General features: G+C 43.2%; 1 protein-coding gene across 1 annotated transcript in view; it reads left to right on the top strand.

The window, feature by feature from the left end:
- Ehd4 (EH domain containing 4) overlaps window positions 1–18,766 on the top strand; it is an 86,831-nt gene that overhangs the window by 24,122 nt on the left and 43,943 nt on the right. The window contains exon 3 of the mRNA XM_046461186.2: window positions 9,398–9,495. Coding sequence (XP_046317142.1) covers window positions 9,398–9,495 — 98 coding nt within the window. The remainder of the gene's footprint in view (window positions 1–9,397; window positions 9,496–18,766) is intronic.

The raw sequence follows: 18,766 nt of genomic DNA, 5'->3' as shown, positions 1-18,766 counted from the left end.
GAGATTGAGGGAACACGTCAGTCATAGGAAGAGGAAAGCTGGAAGAGCAGTTCTAGCCTGTTTCGGGAGAGGAAGTAGGATTGGCTCTGACAGACTGACAGACAGCAGCTTGAGCTGCACTTCTCCTTTCTAGATATTTCTAAAAATAGGATCGGATCCTCCCTGCTGACTGCTGCCCTCCCAAAGGCTGAGGTGCCTCCTTGCACAACTCCAGGGGGCACCATTCACATGGATGCTGGAATAAACATGTGCCTAACACTATGCAGCAGCGCTGCTGAGTGCGGCCATGGCAGCCTCCACAGGTGCCTTCTGTGAAAAAGTTTTCACAGAAAACAGATGCACTCTAGGCATCTAGATGCTCTCTGTTGCAAATCAAAGAAAACTTCCAAGCAGCAGCAAGGGAACTTGGCAGTGGGATGAGCAGGAGCCTACGATGACGTGGATGGAGTCATGGAGAAGTTCCATCTTATTACTAACAGTGACTTGCAGAACACTGTCCAGATGACTTCCCCGCTGCCACTCAGGATTCTCTTCTCCAAGAGGAGCTTACCCTTTAACTCCAGAGCAACTATGTGGCAGCTTCTTCTTGTGAGAGAAGCAGAGGCTGAGCCCAAGGCGGGAGAGCCTCAGAGTATCAACTCCATGAATCTCCTGGGTTGTGTGCAATAGCATTGAGGGGAAGTAGTACAGGAAGCACCCCCATCAGGGCATCCCTGAACACTGCACAGGGGGCAGGCAACAGCTCAGACTTCCTGTCCCAGGACTGGCCCTGGGAGGTTCCGGTGGCTCCGGAAAGTACAAGGCACAGTATCCATCCCCCTGAAAGACTGCTCTGGAATATTAAGGTTTCATTACCAAGGCCCTTTGTCTTGTACTTTTTTGCCTGGCAAAGGTTTAAAAAAGAAATAAGCTGCCACTTTTTTCAAATTCTCATTTTATGTATTCACAAAGGCAAAAGCAGGAAAAGTAGTTATTGGCCTGTCTGACTTGGGCAAATGATTTACTTTCCTAATAAAAACTGTGTGTTTTTCAAATCTCAAACACACAGCAGATAAGTATGGAAGTATTCAGGAAGGATTTTGAATGGCAATGTTATCTCAGAATTTAAAACTTGCTGGAAATAATTCATGCATTATATAATCAACTATTAATTGAGTTTAGAATAATATGCAAAATAAGAGGAAATAATTATATGATATTTACCATGTGTCAGGTACTGTTCCAAACTTTACTTGTATATTAAACACAGAAAGCTGAGGTGTTTTGGCTTTAAATTCTCATAAAAATCCTTTGGCATGGCTTCTACCATTATACCCAAGATACAGAAGAGGAATTGAGGCATAGAGGAGTTAATTTAATTTCCATTGGGTCACTCCCCAATAAGTAGCAGTGTTGGGACTGGATCCCAGGCCATCTGTCCAGAGAATCTCTCCATAGATAATACTGAGCTGCCCAATGGAATGGCATTAGGATTGAGTCCTTGCCTACTGCCCCTGTTTAACTTCAGGGCTATCCCCAAAATTGCCTTCCAGCAGAGATAGTAGAGATGATAATGATTGTTCCCCAAGGTGTAGTTCACATAGTTTCATCTACATAATGCTTGAGGGGTTGATAGACAACACAATGTCCAATTCATAGGTAAGAAAACTAGAAGCAGAAAAAAAAATGGTTTATTCAAGAAGAGGCTATCAAAAACAGGCAGAATCAGGACTAGAATTCAGGTTTCCCCTTCCTGTTTACCACCCTGTGCCTAGCTAAGCACTGACAAAGGCTTATGTGTAAGGGACGTGCCTCATGGAAATTCACAGCACATGTTAAAGCAGACAGCCTGATCAAGCAGTGACGGTATCTGCGTGACATTACTGCTTCACAAAAGCTCTTATTTAAGAAAGAGTGCCAGTTGGCACAGGACGCTCAATCACACTTACATGACTGTAGCTTTGTTATGCTCGAATTCGGGACCCCTAAAAGACTACCAGAGACCAAGATCAATGTAAACAGCAAAGAGGTGTTTATTGCGAGCTAGCTCGGTCCTCCGCACGCACACATAGCAACTGGTGACACTGAGAGGCCCTGAGCCCAGGGTTTGCAGCAGTTTTATACACTCTTTGGGGAAGGCAGGGACTTCACATACATCATAGCATCTCTTAGCAAATCATCACACACCGCGGGAAAATCGAATAACAACTCTAAAACATGATTAGCACATTCACTGGCGGGAACAAATTGGGTAGGGGTGATTGGTTACTACAAGAGGGGGATTTATTTGAACTGATTGGTTTAAGCCAAGAGGGGTGTACGTGCTGAACTAAATGGTTTCCCAAAGTTATCAACCACCATAAACTACTGGGAGGGTCATCTGGCATCCCAGGTATTTCCCTGTCTCATGCTGATTGGTGGCTTCTAGGGGGCTGCTATGGATCCCCACCTAGCCTGACTGAGTCAGGGACACCTGGTGCAGCAGATCTCTCCTGTTATTTGTAGATAAACAACTTAGCAGGGTGGGAATGTGCCTTGGAGTGCTCTGTGGGTCTTTCCAAGGACAAAGGTGATGTCCCTTCCTTGGACAGGCTTTGCTCTGAGGTAGAGGCTGGTTTTTCAGCATCCTTCTGGGAACAGTAGAAGAGTCAAGTATTTCACAAGATAGAACCAGGTGATGCTTGGAACACCACCACCCAGCATTAAGCAAATCCAGTGGAGCCTGGCTGATTTTTGAAGAGGCTAGCAGAGGTCTGTGGTGCATTTCTGAGAAATGAAGATGAATTCCTGAAAAGACAGGTGCAAATTATAGAATTGTTCACACTTGAACGATAAAAGGAGGAGTTGAGTCTACAACAAAAGGAGTTCTGAAACTTCACTATGTTTGGTAGATGTGTAAATCAAGGCCTATTATTTTAGTTTAGCCAAGGACTGTCTCCCAAAAGCTCATTATGAGACAATGCAAGAATTTTCAGAGATGAAATGATTTAGATTATCAGGTGTGAAAGTCACACCTGATAATCTAAATCATTTCATCTCTGAAAAAAGATTTTTTTTTCCTTAAAAAAAAAAAAAAAACAACTTCACCATTGCTTCCCTTGAGAGAGGAGTCCCATGGTCCACCTTTTTTGGAGTGGCACCATTGCAGTGGGTTATTGACATTTTACAGTGTATCAGGAGGCAGGTCACTCCAGGAGGAATGGACCCAGCCAGCTTCTTGCTGAGCACACAGCCCCTGGTGACCCCAGTGCATTTCAGTCAGTTCCAGAAGTATCAGGGATGAGGACCAACATTTTCCCATGCAGTCTGCTTCTGAATTGCATGTTGTTTTTTCCACAGTCTACTTTTCTAAAAATTAGAAATACTTTTTAATCCAGATAGTTAAGAAACATTGTGTTTAGTCTTAAAATCTGGTATTTTTTTTAATTGTAGTCTCTCACAAAAGAAATTCCATTTTTAAAAAATAACTTTAATCGCTTGCCCTAGGATTTAAATTTTTGAAACTTCCTTTTGAATTGAAGGAGTCTAAACTGTCCCTCCAGTGCACTGTCATTTTAGGCAGACCTGATGATGGTTCATGGTGATGGTGAAAACCACTGTCTTAGGTTTGTGTGATAATTTGCCCATCATAGAACACACAGGTATGGTTTTGGACTTGTACTCCATTTGTTACCTCTATGTAAATAAATGAGGGTTCGTTCAATATTATTATTTGAGTTTTAGATATTTAGTCACTTATTAATCACTTATTTACCATTGGGAATTTTTTTTTTGGTGGTGGGGGGGGGAGTACTAGAGATTGAACTCCAAAGTGTTTAACTGCTGAGCCACATTCCCAACTCTTATATGTATTTTATTTAGAGACAGGGTTTCACTGAGTTGCTTAGGGCCTTGCTAAATTGCTGAGGCTGGCTTTGAACTCTCGATCCTCCTGCCTCAGCCTCCTGAGCCACTGGGATTACAAGTGTGCACCGCTGTGCCTGGCCCATTGGGAAATTTTTTTTTAAATGACTTGCCATATGTCCACAACATTGGGGAAGACACACACACTGACTTCTCCACCTAATTTAGCTGCAAAAATTAAGGAAAACAGGCTTTTGCCAAGAATCACTCTGTACACAGCAGAAAAAAAAAAATTTTATTTAAATCTGAAAGGATAACTGTTTTATGTTTTGTTTATGTGTTGTAGTACATTTGTCATAATAACCACAATAAACTGCCGAAGCTTTTCCTGTTAATTTTTAACCTTGGGACTTGAAGTGACTTCCAGATCATTGTTCTTGTTTGGCAGCTGCCTATACGGGTCCAGCATTCCAGAAAACTAGCTGTACTCCCTGGGCTCAGACAGATCCTCCAGACTGGTGCATTGCACCCAGTTTTCACCACTGGCCATCAAGAAAGGATTTATAAAAGTAACTGTTTAGGTTGAACCATGTGAAATCACCAGTCTTCAACCATATTTTACCTTTCAAAGTGATAATTTCATAAGATTTAGTCAAAGGGCAACCAGGGGCTTTTATATAGTTTAGATGTGGACTTCAGTTATTCCTGGGCACTAGAAGGTTAGGTCAGCCATTGTGGCAGGACCATGTAATAATTATTACAATTTAATTGTTAAAGTCTTTTTTATAGACTGTGTCCTATTTATTCTCCTACTTAGTATGGGCGTGTAATTTCTCTGGTTTTACCCATGTGAATAAAATGGGCTGGGGTCAAAGGAAATGCTTTGAAACAGTTCTATACTCTCACCACTGTAAGTTTAAATTTATTTCAGCCTAATAGCTAAGTTATAATAGTTATAATAACCTTGTAATAGTTGCTCAGAGAGGTTTAGAGACCTACACGAGGGAAATTGGTAAAAGCACACATCTGCCTTCTGTTCACTGCCCCTACCCTCCATACGAACAGGTAGAGAGCAAGCTCCACAAGGTAGCCCCTGGGAGAAGAGCTTCAGGACTGTGGCATGTCACTCATGTTTCAAGATATTTCCCTGTGTGTGCTAAAGGGACACAAAAATCATGATTCAAAAGCATGAGGAGGCAGGTTAGAAGGAATGGACCCAGCCAGCAGCATACTGAGCACACAGGTCCTGGTGACACCAGTGTGTTTCGGTCAGTCCCAGAAGTATCAGGGATGAGGACCTGACATTTTCCCCTACTATTACCTCAAAAGCATGAGGTATTAGTAGCCATATAGCTAAGACCCTGGACTCCACAGGCAGAATTGCCAGGCTAACAGTATCCCAGTTCTGTCTCTTATTGGCCATGGGATTTGGCAAGTTACAGCATGTGGACTCTCTGGGCCCCAGTCTTCTTTATAAGATGACAGCTCCCAGCCCAAAGGCCCCTTGAATTGTGGAAAGATTGAGTTCATGTGCAGAGGAAATGCTTAGTACAGACCTGACACATGGTAAGAGGTCAGTAAATGCTGCTGCTAGTTTATTGTTTTTACAAACGCCACAGAGATCACTGTTTCATTAAAAATTCAGTCAGTGTTAAGGTTCTTTTACAAGTTGAATTCTTGAAAAACTGATCACTGAACTCTCCTTTCCAGCCAGTCTTTCTGCCCTCTAGTTGGAGAAGCCCCATTATGTTATGTCTCTTCTAAAGCCATTTTTTCTTTATACAAAGTTGTCTCTTTCCTCAGCTGAACTACATTTTAAAAAGTTTGATTCTCCTCAGGGCTAATTTGATCCAAATTTGATTATTATAGTATCTAATATGATTATTTGGTATTATTTGGTATTTATAAAATCTCATAAATCTATGGGGCTGGGGATATAGCTCAGTTGGTAGAGTGCTTGCTTCACATGCACAAGACCCTGGGTTTAATCCCCAGCACCACAAAAAAAAAAAAAAAAAAGACCCTCATCTGTGGAAAAAAAAAATTAATCATTGACTTGGAATTTTAGCATTGAGAAGCAATTTTAAGTAATCTATTCTCTCGCCTCTCACTTTACTGTGAGTCAGGACTCCTGGCAACATGCCCAAAACCTTACAGCCTGTGCCATTAGAGTGTCAACCACTTCTTTCTGCTACCCCGACCTTCCCTAGATTTGGAGGTGACATGGAATGGGGACCCAGCAAAGAATCTTGGTTCTTCCCTTCCCTTCTTTGACTTTTGAAAACAAAGCTCATCAGGTCAGCTGTGGTTCTGACCAGCACATGTCCACATATTTCATGTGGAGAAGGCCAGGCACAGATGCACTTTGTGTTAATCATTCAGGAAGGAGTAGGAAATCCATCCTGGAACAGCAAATCTGTGTTTGGAAACATTCCAGCAGAAAGGCACAGGCCTCGCCTGCACTGACTGTGATGGATACAAGTGAGCTTGCTTCCTACCTTCCTTTCTGAATGCAGAGAGTAAAACATGATTGATAGAGAAGCATCAATCACTTTCCGATTACAATAAAATGTGGATTTTTATTTGTTTGCTTTTTCTTTTGTGGTACTAGGGATCTAACCCTGGGCTTGGCACATGCAAGGAAAGCATTCGGCCACTGAACTATACTCTCAGTCCTCTAAATTTTTCCTATTTTAAGACAAGATCTCACTAAGTTGTCCAGGCTGGACTCAAGCTTGTGATCCTCTGCCTAGGCTTCCCAGGTCTCTGGGACTCTAGGCATGTAGCACCACCATACCTGGCTAAATGGTTTTTGAGAATACATCTGTGGGCTGGAGATGTGGCTCAGTGGTAGAGTACTTTATGGTTCTAGCTTTACAGTGCAGCTGTGGCAGCCTTGGGGACTGAGTGCTCATTGGTGCTCTGTGCTCTCCTGCCCAACCCCACCCGTGCTCTTTCATGGAGTAGGATCCAGCTTTGCACACACAACTTCAGCGGTCCCTCTCATGTGCCCCCAAGGGCTCGCTCTCCTCCTTCTCCTCCCCTTGGCAGTTGTCTAGGCCCCTGGCCTGGCTCCCTTATGCGTCCGTGTGGTGACATCAGCTCATTGCACTTTTTCTCTCTGGCTCGCACATTTAGCCTCTGCTGTTGTCAGGAAGCCTGGGAGCTGTTAAAATGCCGTTGCTTTATACTCAGGGAGTGAACAGTATGTAAATTTTGAATCCCTGTGTCAGCCACACACCAAAATCTAAGGGTTTATGTTTTGGAAAAATTGATACTGAGTGTGAGCTTGTGGTTTTGGAGAAACATCAGCCTCCCCATGGGAACAGTTTGTGTAAAATAGTTTCATGTAGGTGCAATATGTTTAGCATCACCAGGGCTGCTTGATAGAAAGGAGGAAATGAGAAGAAATGGGGGCCACCCCAGATGTGCTTAGAACTCAGTTTCTCCCCCCAGTTCTAGACAACTGGGTAGTTAGTTGTGTTTTGCTCTGTGAATTTACAAACGGTGCTTGGCAATCCCTATATGCTTTACTCACAAATCTTTCCTGGCATTGGGCAGTGTAGTTCAGGGTGCAGGGGTGGGGAGGTAAAAGCAGAAATGAGCAATTTATTTTAAATTTACTCAACCCCCCCCCCTTTTTTTTTTTTTTTGGTACCAGGGATTGAATTCAGGGGAGTTTAATCACTGAGCCACAACCCCAGTCCTTTTTAAAATATTTTATTAGAGACAGGGTCTTGCTGAGTTGCTTAGGGCCTCACTAAGTTGTTGATGCCAGCTTTGAACTCTCAACCCTCCTGCCTTAGCCTCCCCAAGTCTCTGGGATTACATTATGTGCCTCTCTTGACCCTCTATTTTTAACATTACATATTTAACTAAATGGGTTGCTTTCTACTCATCTGATATCAAAAATGCTAAGTTGCAGGCTGGGAATGTAGTTCATGGTAGAGTGCTTGCCTAGCATTGTGTGAGGCCCTGGATTCAACCCCAGGACTGCAAAAAAAGAAGGAAGAAAGTTTAGGTGTCTAGTCCCCAGTCAGCCATGCATTAGCACATGGCCTCAAGTTGTCTTCCTGCTTTGTGCTGCAAGTTTTCCACCTGAGAAAGGATCCTCCTTTCCCCTGCCTTCCTGGGATGATTTGGAAAGATAGGAAAGAATGTATGGAAAAACTTGTCCTGAGCACCTTGAAGCAAAGTGATGTTGAAATGTCAAATTGGTATCCAGGCTTGGGTTACCCTCCCCTGCCTGTGGAGTCAGTCTGTTCATAGGCACTGTGGAGGCTGGGCGGCCTCCCTGACCCGAATTCCCAGCATACTTACTTTGTGAGTAATCCCCACCACTTCCACTGAATGGAAGAATTGAGCTGTTATCGAGTATTTTCAAGCTTTCTGCCACACAGAGAAAGAAGTTGGCCACTGATAGGACAGGAAAAGGAGAGGCACTCCTGTTTCCTCCTTAAAACATACACAGGACCTAACAAAGATCCAGACCAGGCTCTCTTGCCTCTGTTGGAAGTAACAAAGTGCTTCCTGCTGTTACTCATAGAGTTTACAGTGGTAAAGCTACAAAGAACATCACCAGTTTCTGGTCCAGAGTGTCTCAGCACCCATAAGGAAACTGAGGTCCAAAGAGGGAAGCCCTTGTCCAGGGCCCATGAAAATCATTGGCAAAGACTAAGCAGAAACTGAGCCCAGGTCTGCCAACCCTCAGGCCAGAATTTTCCTCCTACCCCAATCTGCTTCCATGAGGCCATCGCAAAGGTAGCTGACTAAAACCAGAACAGGAAGGACCACAGTCAGAAGAAGGAAGTGGCATCAGGCAAGTGAGAGATAGGAAAGAGGCTTAGAAAAGCTCATCCAAGGACCCAGCCACAGCCCAGTTGTCTGCTGCCAGGGAACTTCTAGGACTCCTAAACACCTGGAAGATTTGGGGCATTGCACATAGGTGTCTGCCCTTCCCTGGACCTAAAACCAAAGAGGCATTGGGTGCTGAATTTTGGGGTACCAGACAAGGAAATAGGCCCCAATACCTCCAGCCCTCACCCCGGGAAATGGGCAGGACAGGACAGGGAGTTTGGGATACTGTAGCCAAGTGGGGAAGTGCCCTCTAAAGGAGTCATGGGATTTCCTACAGGAGAAGGGATGCTTGGGCAGGAAGAGCAAGGAGGAAGGAAAGGGAGGCTCATGGACTTGAGTCAGGTTGACCTGGATGTAAGATCTAGCTCTGAGTGACACTGAGCTAGTTACCCCAAAGTGATAGTAATTTTTTTCCTCGGGAGGTTAATATGAGGATCAAATGAAAGTTAACAGTTAGAGATCGAATGGTAAGTAGCCAGCCTACCTCCCACACCCTGTCCCGTAGGCTGGCATCATTGTGTGGCACCAGTGGAGTTGCCATCATTCTTTCGAAGCCCCTGCTGTACAGGCAACTTTACAAGCTTCTTTAGTGTCCGCCAACCTCCTCTACACCCCCACTTAACAGACATAAGTGGGCCCAGAAAGCCCTGGGCACCCGGAGTTAGAGCCCTTTGTGAGGCCCAGTTCTAACCCTGCCTTTTTTGTCTGGTTCTTCTAGGTTCATGTGCTCCCAGCTGCCCAATCAGGTCCTGAAGAGTATCAGCATCATTGACAGCCCTGGCATCTTATCTGGGGAGAAGCAGCGCATCAGCCGAGGTCAGTGCTCCATCCTGCCCCCTCTGTCCTCCTGCAGGACTGTCTGAGATCCTCTCTGATATGGGAAGAGGATCATATTCTTTTGTCTTTCTTTCTTTTTTCTTTTTTTGTATTTTGTTTAGAGACAGGGTCTCACTGATTTGCTTATTGCCTCACAGTTGCTGAGGCTGGCTTTGAACTCACGCTCCTCCTGCCTCAGCCTCCTGAGCTGCTAGGTTTACAGGCGTGCACCACCATGTCTGGCCTCTGTCATATTCTTCCTATCCTTTAGCACAGCCACTGTCCAGGACACCTCACAGCATCCCTGGATAAGTTGAAGGGCCCCCAAGAAACAACCAGGGGGTCAGCATCACAGGCTCTGCATTTCAACTGAGAAATTTTCTGGGGTCTTTCTAAAGTCTCCTCATTCCTTTAAACTCTGTCATCTGTTAATACACAGCTCTGATAAGTCTCCAGCATTTGAGAGGGGAAATATCTCTTGCTAACTATTCACCTGGACACATATTACAAAAAACAGAGGAGGCAAGCTGGACATGGGAGGGAAGAGAAGCCTCCCAAGCTCCTTCCTGCTCCCACTTCCATGGATCCCCCAGCAGCCCTTTTATCATCCTTTCACTGAGCAAGCCTTTACTGGGCATCTACTTGGTAGCAGATGCTGTGCTATGCACTGGGGACGGTGCAAGTTCTTCCCTCAAGGGGCTCTTGTTCTGGTGAAGAAGTCAGACATTGATCAAGTTGTCATAGAACTCAGTGGAAACAGCCTGTAAGGCATTCAAGAGTAGATCTAAGAAGAACAAAAATACTTCAACAATCGCATGGGCTTCTTCAGCCTTGAGCAGACAAGGCTGAAGCTACAGTTGTTTGCAGACCTAGGCATGTGGTTTCTACAGATGGCCTGTTGCCTCCCCTCTCTCCTGAAGAAAGGGGCTGTCAGGAAGACCAGAGGACATTGATTTACAGAGAGGAAATGCGTAGTTGGGAGGGCATTAGGATGGATTCCTGTGGTGACAGGGGCAGGTCAACTACCTCCCTTTATCCTGGCTGTGGAAGAAAGGATGCTTCCACAAGGCTCTGCTGGGAGGGAAGTGATGTGCAGATGAATTGTTTCTGTCACACCTCACTAATAACTCTTTGCAGCCTCTTGAACATCAAGCCAGTAAAACCATTTTGAGATGTGCTGGCATGCCAAGGCTGAGCAGTGGTGGTCTGGGGTCATGGCTACAAGTATGGCTAGGCTGTGAGCTCCCCACAGCTCACCAAGCAGAAGTGCAATTATGTAGGCCCTGCAAGGGTGCCATGACAGGGGCAGGGGTAAACAAAGGGCTTCTGAGGCCAGTAAGCCCTTTTCCCATGGCATTTCAGAAATGCTGACTCTGCTGCCTCCCTGCTGCCATCTTGGACCTGCAGAGAGCTCAGGGCTGCCCAGAACTGGACCCTTCCCAGGGTTTGTCCTGCTGCACACTGATTCAGCCAGGGATGCTGGCAATACCATTAGGCCACCTAAGGCCTCCCGGAATCTTGCAACTAGAGAAAAAAAAAACCAGATGTGTACTATTCTTTTCTTATAAATATCTTTGTTGGTTTTATTCTCTGTTATAAAATAGCTATTGTAGAGGCTGGGGCTGGGGCTCAGCAGTAGAGTGCTCACCTAGCACATGCGAGGACCTGGGTTCGATCCTCAGCACCACATAAAAATAAATAAACAAAATAAAGGAATTGTGTCCAACTACAACTAAAAAATAAATATTTTAAAAAAATAAAATAGCTGTTGTAAATGATTCAATGGGTCACTAGTAACAATTTTAAGTGGGCTTCTCTGACTCCTTAGAGACTTCTCCAAACATCATTTCTAACAGAAATGTGATTGCCATACACATTTTCTACAACTTGATATTTTGACATAACAGTTTATTTCAGACATCATTTTATGTAAGAATATTCAAATTATGTCACTTCTTTTAACAGCTGCTTGGATTCCAGGAAAGGGACACCCCATGGTTTATTTAACTGATTTGTGATATTGTGATTGTTAACAGATTTTTACTCTTCGAGTGTTACTTACAGACATCCATATTTTGGGGCATATCTTTATACCTCATTGTCCATAGATTCTCTTATTTTAAAGAGCTAGTTTAGGACCATTAATCTGGCCCAAGAAAGATTGCCTTGCAGATAAAATTTTTTGTTTGAAAAAGAAAAATAAGGCAAGCCCAACATCTTATAGCTTTTCTGTGCTGTCTACTTGACTACCTCTGCTTATCTGTCTACTTGACTACCTCTGCTTATCTGACCAAAATATGTTGGAGAAGTAGGTGATCCTGGTAAATCTTTCTTTTTATTGCAGAATTTTAAGACCCTTAGAGTATGGCTTCTACCTTATCTATTTCTTTTCACTTGTAGGCCTTTGACCAAACTTAACCTTTCACAGTCTTCAGTGTTTCTCCTTTACTTAGTAATTATAAGCGTCTTTCAAACTGTGGCTCCTTTCCAATTATGTTGAAGCCCAGCATGATGCTCAGTGTGCTTTGAAGATCAGTCTTTTTCAACCCTTTATAATATGATCTGACTCATATCCTGGTCTGATTTACCACGGCATGCACTTCCTCACCTTCCTCACATCCTATGCACAGAAATAGCACATATGGTTTGAGCCAGTCAGCTGGTCCCTGCTGCTCTGACAGACATAGCAATTGGTGAGGAAGGACCTCAAGCCACAAGTGACAGCACTGCAGCTGGCAGCTGGGGATCCCAAGCTTGAATGGTCACATGGTGTTGGGGCACAGTTGGTGGTTAGTCAGCTGACATTTTCAACACATTAACCCCAAAGATTATGAAGTATCTTAAAGCAGTTTTTAGCTTAAACTATTGCAAATACTGCTTTGTTCTCTTTTTTTTTTTAAAGAGAGAGTGACAGAGATAGAGGTAGAGAGAGAGAATTTTTTAATATTTATTTTTTAGTATTTGGCGGACACAACATCTTTGTTTGTATGTGGTGCTGAGGATCGAACCCGGGCCGCACGCATGCCAGGCGAGCGCGCTACCACTTGAGCCACATCCCCAGCCCCTGCTTTGTTCTCAAATATGCTTATACTGATGTCCTTTTGTCCAGCTTTAGATAGGTCCCATCTTCTCCAGGAAGTGATGTCAGCATTGGGCAAAGGAGTACATGCCAGTTGTGACCCCACAGACATTTAAAACATTGGGGGGGTCTCTGCCTCCCCTTCAGGTGTTTTGCTATGAAACAGGAAGGGGGGCTGCTGATATATAACTGCCTTCTCTGTTTTCCTTTGTGCATTTTTATGTATTAACCCTCAAAAAGCCTAGTGACTTATCTTTCTCATCAAGTAGGCCTCTCTTACATTTAAAGCTTTAGTTGAAGTGTGCATTAGTGATAGTGTAACAGCTACTGTGAATTAAGCCCTTGCTATATATGTCTAGCCCGTGCTAGTTGATTAGAATTTATTATTTATTTTAAACCTAAATATAATCTTGAGCAGTCAGAACCAAGGAAACTCCCACTCACCATCACACTGTAACATTAAAGCATTACACATGTGTGCAGCTGCTGAATTTGGCAGGTCGGATCTGAGGGACAATAAGACACTCTCCTTATACAAGATAGCATTTATTTTAGAAAATAATATGGAAGCAGCAGCAGAAGTGATAGGCAAGAGAGGAAGAGAAAAAAATACATCACTGGATCCAGAGAAATACCAACATCTGATCATGTACCTGGGGAATCCCAGGGCAGCTTTTCAGGATCCTGACTGGGAAGTCCCAAAAGGAGCATCCTCGCCATGGGTGAGACTCCAAAGTCTTATTCCCAGTGGGGCTCCTTAAATACAAATTAGAACAGAGAAACTTCATTCTAACAACCTATGTGACCTTGTGATACCCTGAAGGACACTTCATCCCCCCAAGGACTGGCCATATCCTGAAGGGAGGGAGTGAGGGCCTTGAGATAAGTCAATGACTGAGTTTTGAATGAGGCACACCCGCAGAAAAGTTGGCTTCTTTAGATGTGCCATCAAGGATGTGCAAAGGTCATGGACAGGGAAGATCTTTAATAGTTTTCTTAGCCTTTTACACACCTCCAGGAAAGCTGCTGTACAGCCATCGTGGAAATTTTTTCCAGCTGCCAGGCAGATGAGTGACCAATCTGGACACCTGTAGAGTGGGTTCAGTGAAAATGATTGACAAGATACTGAGTATGGAGAACAGGCTCAAAGGAATGACTGCTTCTAGCAGTAGCTGAAGGTCAAAGCCATGTGGGAACCAGCCCACCCCTACCTGGGGAAGACTTCAAACCCTGGGCAGAAAGCTTGCTGGGAAGGAAGCTTAGATGCAGGAGGAGGTGGGTGAGTATATGGTGACTGCTGAGCATCCCCAGGAAGACACATTGATTCCATCAAACCATGTGTTGTCAATCAGCTCAGGGCCAGGCAGACTGTAAAAGGAAGGTTGAGCATCGGTGCTGCTTTGCTGGGAATCGCGTGGAGGCAGGAGGGACCTGAACTTCCAAACTGGTCTCACATCATCTTGGGCAGCTCTCACACACATTAGCCAGGTCCCAGAACCCTGGGGACCAGGTGGCCTCATGTCCAGTGAGAATGTACTCCCATAAGGAGTCCAGATGCCTTAGTGGTAAAAGCAGAAATAGGGACTCTGAGCCTGGAGTTCAGTCACGTGCCTCACCTCACCTGTGGCTCCATGCTTCCTCATTAATCTTCTCTCATTGCATCATAAGACCTGGGGCTTTTATATTCTGTGCTGGGGAGAGGAGCCAGTGTGGTCACAAGCATAATGTGGGCATTATACAGCCAGTACATACCCTTCTCTAGGTCAGTCACTGGTGACAAGAAGAAACACTTGAACCTTCCACGGGATAACTTACATTCCATGGTGTAGGTTTGATACAGAACATGGCCAGCTCACTCGTGTTAGAGGTGGTCGTCACTAGTTCATGTTCATCTCAGTATAACCTTCTCACCAGCAGACTCCAGCAGTTACCTCAGAGGTCAGGACATTGTGCTTGCCTCCAGCCTCCTGTTGGAGTGCTCTGAGCTCCCTTCAGCAAGATTGCCTAGTCAGCCAGCCAGCAAGCAATTGGGGGAGGAACCGTCATGTAAATCTCCTTTTTATGAACTATATAAATGAATCCATTCATGCCCTTGATTTTGGAGCAGTCATTAGTGTACTGCTCTGTAAAGAAATGTTACCCTTCAAATGCTCCCCAGTTTAATTATAGTTAGCAGAAAATCTTTAGGAACAAAAGATTAAGTTTAGTTATTGAACTGTTTCCTGGCTGGCATAAACAATTGAATTTCCATCAAGCAGGAATAAAAATGTTCTGATATATTTATAATAACTTTATTCTAACCCATTAATAGCCACCCTAAAAGTTCCACAAACTTTTCTTGATTCTTTTCTTGCCAACAAAGAATTAAATTTGGAAAACTTGAGATTTTTCTGGATTGTTTTCCTGAATTGGGTAGGTAAAATCTGAGCTAGTTCATTCTAGATGGAACCTCCTTTGCCCCTGATGACAGCACCTAGGTTTTTTATTCTGTGCAATGAGAAGAGCACATTTATCCACATGCACATCCTTGTTTTTATTCCTAATCTGTTATTGTTCTGGCTCCTGCACTGTTTGCTTCCTACAATACTGTTTATTCCATGCAGAAACTAAACATAAGCTAGGATTTATTTCTGGACTTGGCATGGACACCAATGTGTTCCCACCTTCTTGGGACAAACCTCTGGGTTCTGGCTTCACTCATGACATCCCTGTCTAAACAAGAGAACACTGAACAATTCTAGTAGGGCCGCCGTTGTACTTGTCCATCTGTATGTAGCACAGAGGTGTTTTGAGGTGCTGGTTTTGTTGCATAAATTATTCCTGTGGTTTCCTAAAAGTGTGAGGTTTTGGGTAGCTTTCAATAGACTTGACTGTAGCAACAAGAATGGTACAGTTTTCCCTTTTAAAAATATAAATAATTCTATGGGCTAGGGTTGTGGCTGGGTTTGATTCTCAGCACCACATTAAAAAAATAAATAAAATAAAATAAAAATATTGTATTCATCTACAACTAAAAATATTTTTAATGTAAATAACTCTACTGAAAAAAGAAACAGCTCTTAATCTGAATTTTCAAACACATCTATTTATTCTTCTCAGACCAACAGCTTGTCAAGTGAAAATCTAAGAATATCTCATATATACATGTATGATTACACTACTGGTGTGACTCTGCTCCATGTGCAGCCAGAGGAATGGGAATTTGTGCTCCATTTGGGTACAATGTGTCAAAAAGCATTCTACTCTCATGTTTAACTAATTAGAACAAATTTAGAAAAATTTTTAAAAACAGTGTCTTTCCTGATATTGAAAGACACATATTGTCTCTACCAATCCCAGCCTGTTCTTTTATTTTTTAATATTTTTAATTTTTTAAAATAGTTTTAGATGGACACATACCTTTATTTTGTTTATTTTTATGTGGTGCTGAGGATCGAACCCACGTGAGAGGGAAGCGCTCTACCTCTGAGCTACAACCCCAGCCTTCCCAGCCTGTTCTTTATAAGCCAATGAACTAGAACTGAGAAGATGATGAAAAATAGAAGGGCAGAAAACTCTTGTAAAAGCAATAAACTGCAGTTGTGCATAGAACAGAAGCTTCAAAATCATTAATTTGCATTTTAACATTTACATACAAATATCCTTAAGTCTGGTACCTGAGTGTTGGCAGGTCCCCATGAACAGGCTCTTTCAAGGGTCTGCCAACCAAGCTGAGGGCCTCAAACCTAATTAGAAAAGAACTGATGGAGCTGGGAAACAGCATGGAAATCCATGTTGTGATTAATATGGGTGTGGAAAAAAACCAGAAAAGGCGAAAACAGACCATAATCAGGGAAGTACAAACATATCTACTTGACAAGTTTTTTTAACTTTAAAGACAAAAGACCGGATTTTGATGACTGCCCAGGAAAGGAGAGAGAACATTTAGAGATGTCCAGATAAGAATAACTTCCCCTCTTAGGCTTTGGCAATGAGAAGAATTAGAGGAAAAAACGCAAAAAGAAATGAGTCTTTTCCCCTAAAGAACTGAGAAGCCTGGAGCAAGAGGTTAATCAGGTTCTCTAGCAGCCCTGACCCCTGAAGGAGACCTGGGGTCAACTGGGAGGGGCCAACCAAGCCCAGGGCTTGGGAGGTACACCCTGAGCCTCAACAAGAGTTCCAGAGTGCCCTGCTAATACCTGTCCATTATCCCTGGGAACAAGGAAGTTCAGGACTGATTTGGGTGGTATCATCAATAAAAGTAGGAAATAATAAATAAAAAGGGGCATTTGTGAAGTAGTACCATCACCATGTTCTTATCACCAGCAGTTACAGCCAAGGACCATCCCGGCTTTTAAGCAGCACCACACACTGTGGTCATCTGAGCTCATTGCCATGGCCCTTATAGGTGCTGTTCACGTCCTGACTCCCCATCTGCAGTTGGTGCAAGGTGTCTTGGTTTTTCTGCTTGATTTCTTAGATTTTTAACTTTATAGCAGTTCAAGCTCTCAGATCCCTGAGGCTTCTTCAGCAGGCCCTGCATCAGCACCTTTAGATCAAGTAGAGAGGACAGAGCCTCGTCTCACCCAGAAGGACTGCCCTCTAGGCTGGCAGCAGTTCATTCAAATGAACGAGTTCAGCCAAGATGTTTTGAGCTCCCATGAGCCAGATACCAAGTCAGGATGAAAAAGGTACAGATTATCCCTGTCCTGAGGTCACTTCAGTCTTAGGTGGTCATCCAGCCAGTCACCAGTGCACCAAATTGTTCCAAAGTTGTTCATGCAACAGATACTAACTAAGCCAACAAGGTAGATAGTCACTGCCCTTGTAGAGTGGATATTCTAAAGAGAGAGTCAGACAAAAAGAAGCTGATAAATTGTTTTATACATTTAAGTAAATAATTCCATGTACTAGGAAGGAAACAGGAGACACTGAACTCAATGAGAAGCCAGTGAGATGGGCTGGCCACACCTAGGAAAGTCAGGGAGACAACATTTTAGCCATATTAGTGACTGCTGTATTCTGCTACCTTTCCTATCCTCTATTATCCCCCCTCCCCTCCCATCTTCTCTCTCTACCCCATCTACTACAATTCATTTTTCTCCTTGTTTTCCCCCCCATTCCCCTCACAACCTCTTATATGTAATTTTGTATAACAATGAGGGTCTCCTTCCATTTCCATGCAATTTTCCTTTTCTCTCCCTTTCCCTCCCACCTCATGTCTCTGTTTAATGTTAGTCTTTTCCTCCTGCTCTTTCTCCCTGCTCTGTTCTTAGTTGCTCTCTTTATATCAAAGAAGACATTTGGCATTTGTTTTTTAGGGATTGGCTAGCTTCACTTAGCATAATCTGCTCTAATGCCATAAGGTGCCAGAATTTAAAGTGACCCAGATGGGCGTGTACAGATGTTCACCCACAGTTGAGGTGGACACACATAGATGAGCCAGTCTGGCCCCTGTGTCTTACAGAGTTCTAATCAAGATGCACAATGAGCATACCAGCTCCAAACTAGAGGGGACGTAAGAAGTAGAGTCAGTGAAACTGCTAAAGGTGCTTCTTCCCTTTTTATTTATTTAGGCTTTGTATTCTCAATTTTTAAAAAATTCAGTGGTTTTCTCGTTTTTACAGTATTTTTTTTCTACCATCACTACAATGAATTTTTGAACATTTTCATCATCTCAAAAAGAAACTCTATACCATATTAACAATCACTCCCATTCTCCTCCTCCCCTAGCCCTAGACAACCACTTATCTACTTTCTACCTCTAGGGATTTGCCTATTTGGGACATTTCATATAAATGGAACCATTCAGTGAACAGCCTTTTGTGTTAACTTCTTTTGCTTAGCTTCATGTTTTCAAGGATTTTCTGTATTATAGTATATCTCAGTACTGGTTCTGTTTTATGGCTGAGTAATATTCCATAAAATGGATATACATTTTGCTTATCATCAGTTGATAGGAATTTGAATTGTTTCAAATTTATGGCTGGTATGAGAAATACTCTATGAACATTCATGTGTAAGTTTTTGTGTGGGCATATGTTTTCATTTATTTTGGATCTATGTCTAAGTGTGAAATTGCTAGATCAGATCATGACTCCATACTTACACCTTTTGAAAATTGCCAGACTGTTTTCCAAAGCCACTGCACCATTTTACATTTCTGTCACAAGTGTCTGAGGGCTTGAGTTTCTCCTCATCCTCATCAACACT

The sequence above is a fragment of the Marmota monax genome, unplaced genomic scaffold (genome assembly GCF_021218885.2).
Source record: "Marmota monax isolate L192 unplaced genomic scaffold, Marmota_monax_Labrador192_F-V1.1 WCK01_AAM20220418_F8-fsc00001, whole genome shotgun sequence".
NCBI classification, from domain to species: domain Eukaryota; kingdom Metazoa; phylum Chordata; class Mammalia; order Rodentia; family Sciuridae; genus Marmota; species Marmota monax.
This window is presented reverse-complemented; position numbering and strand designations above follow the sequence as displayed.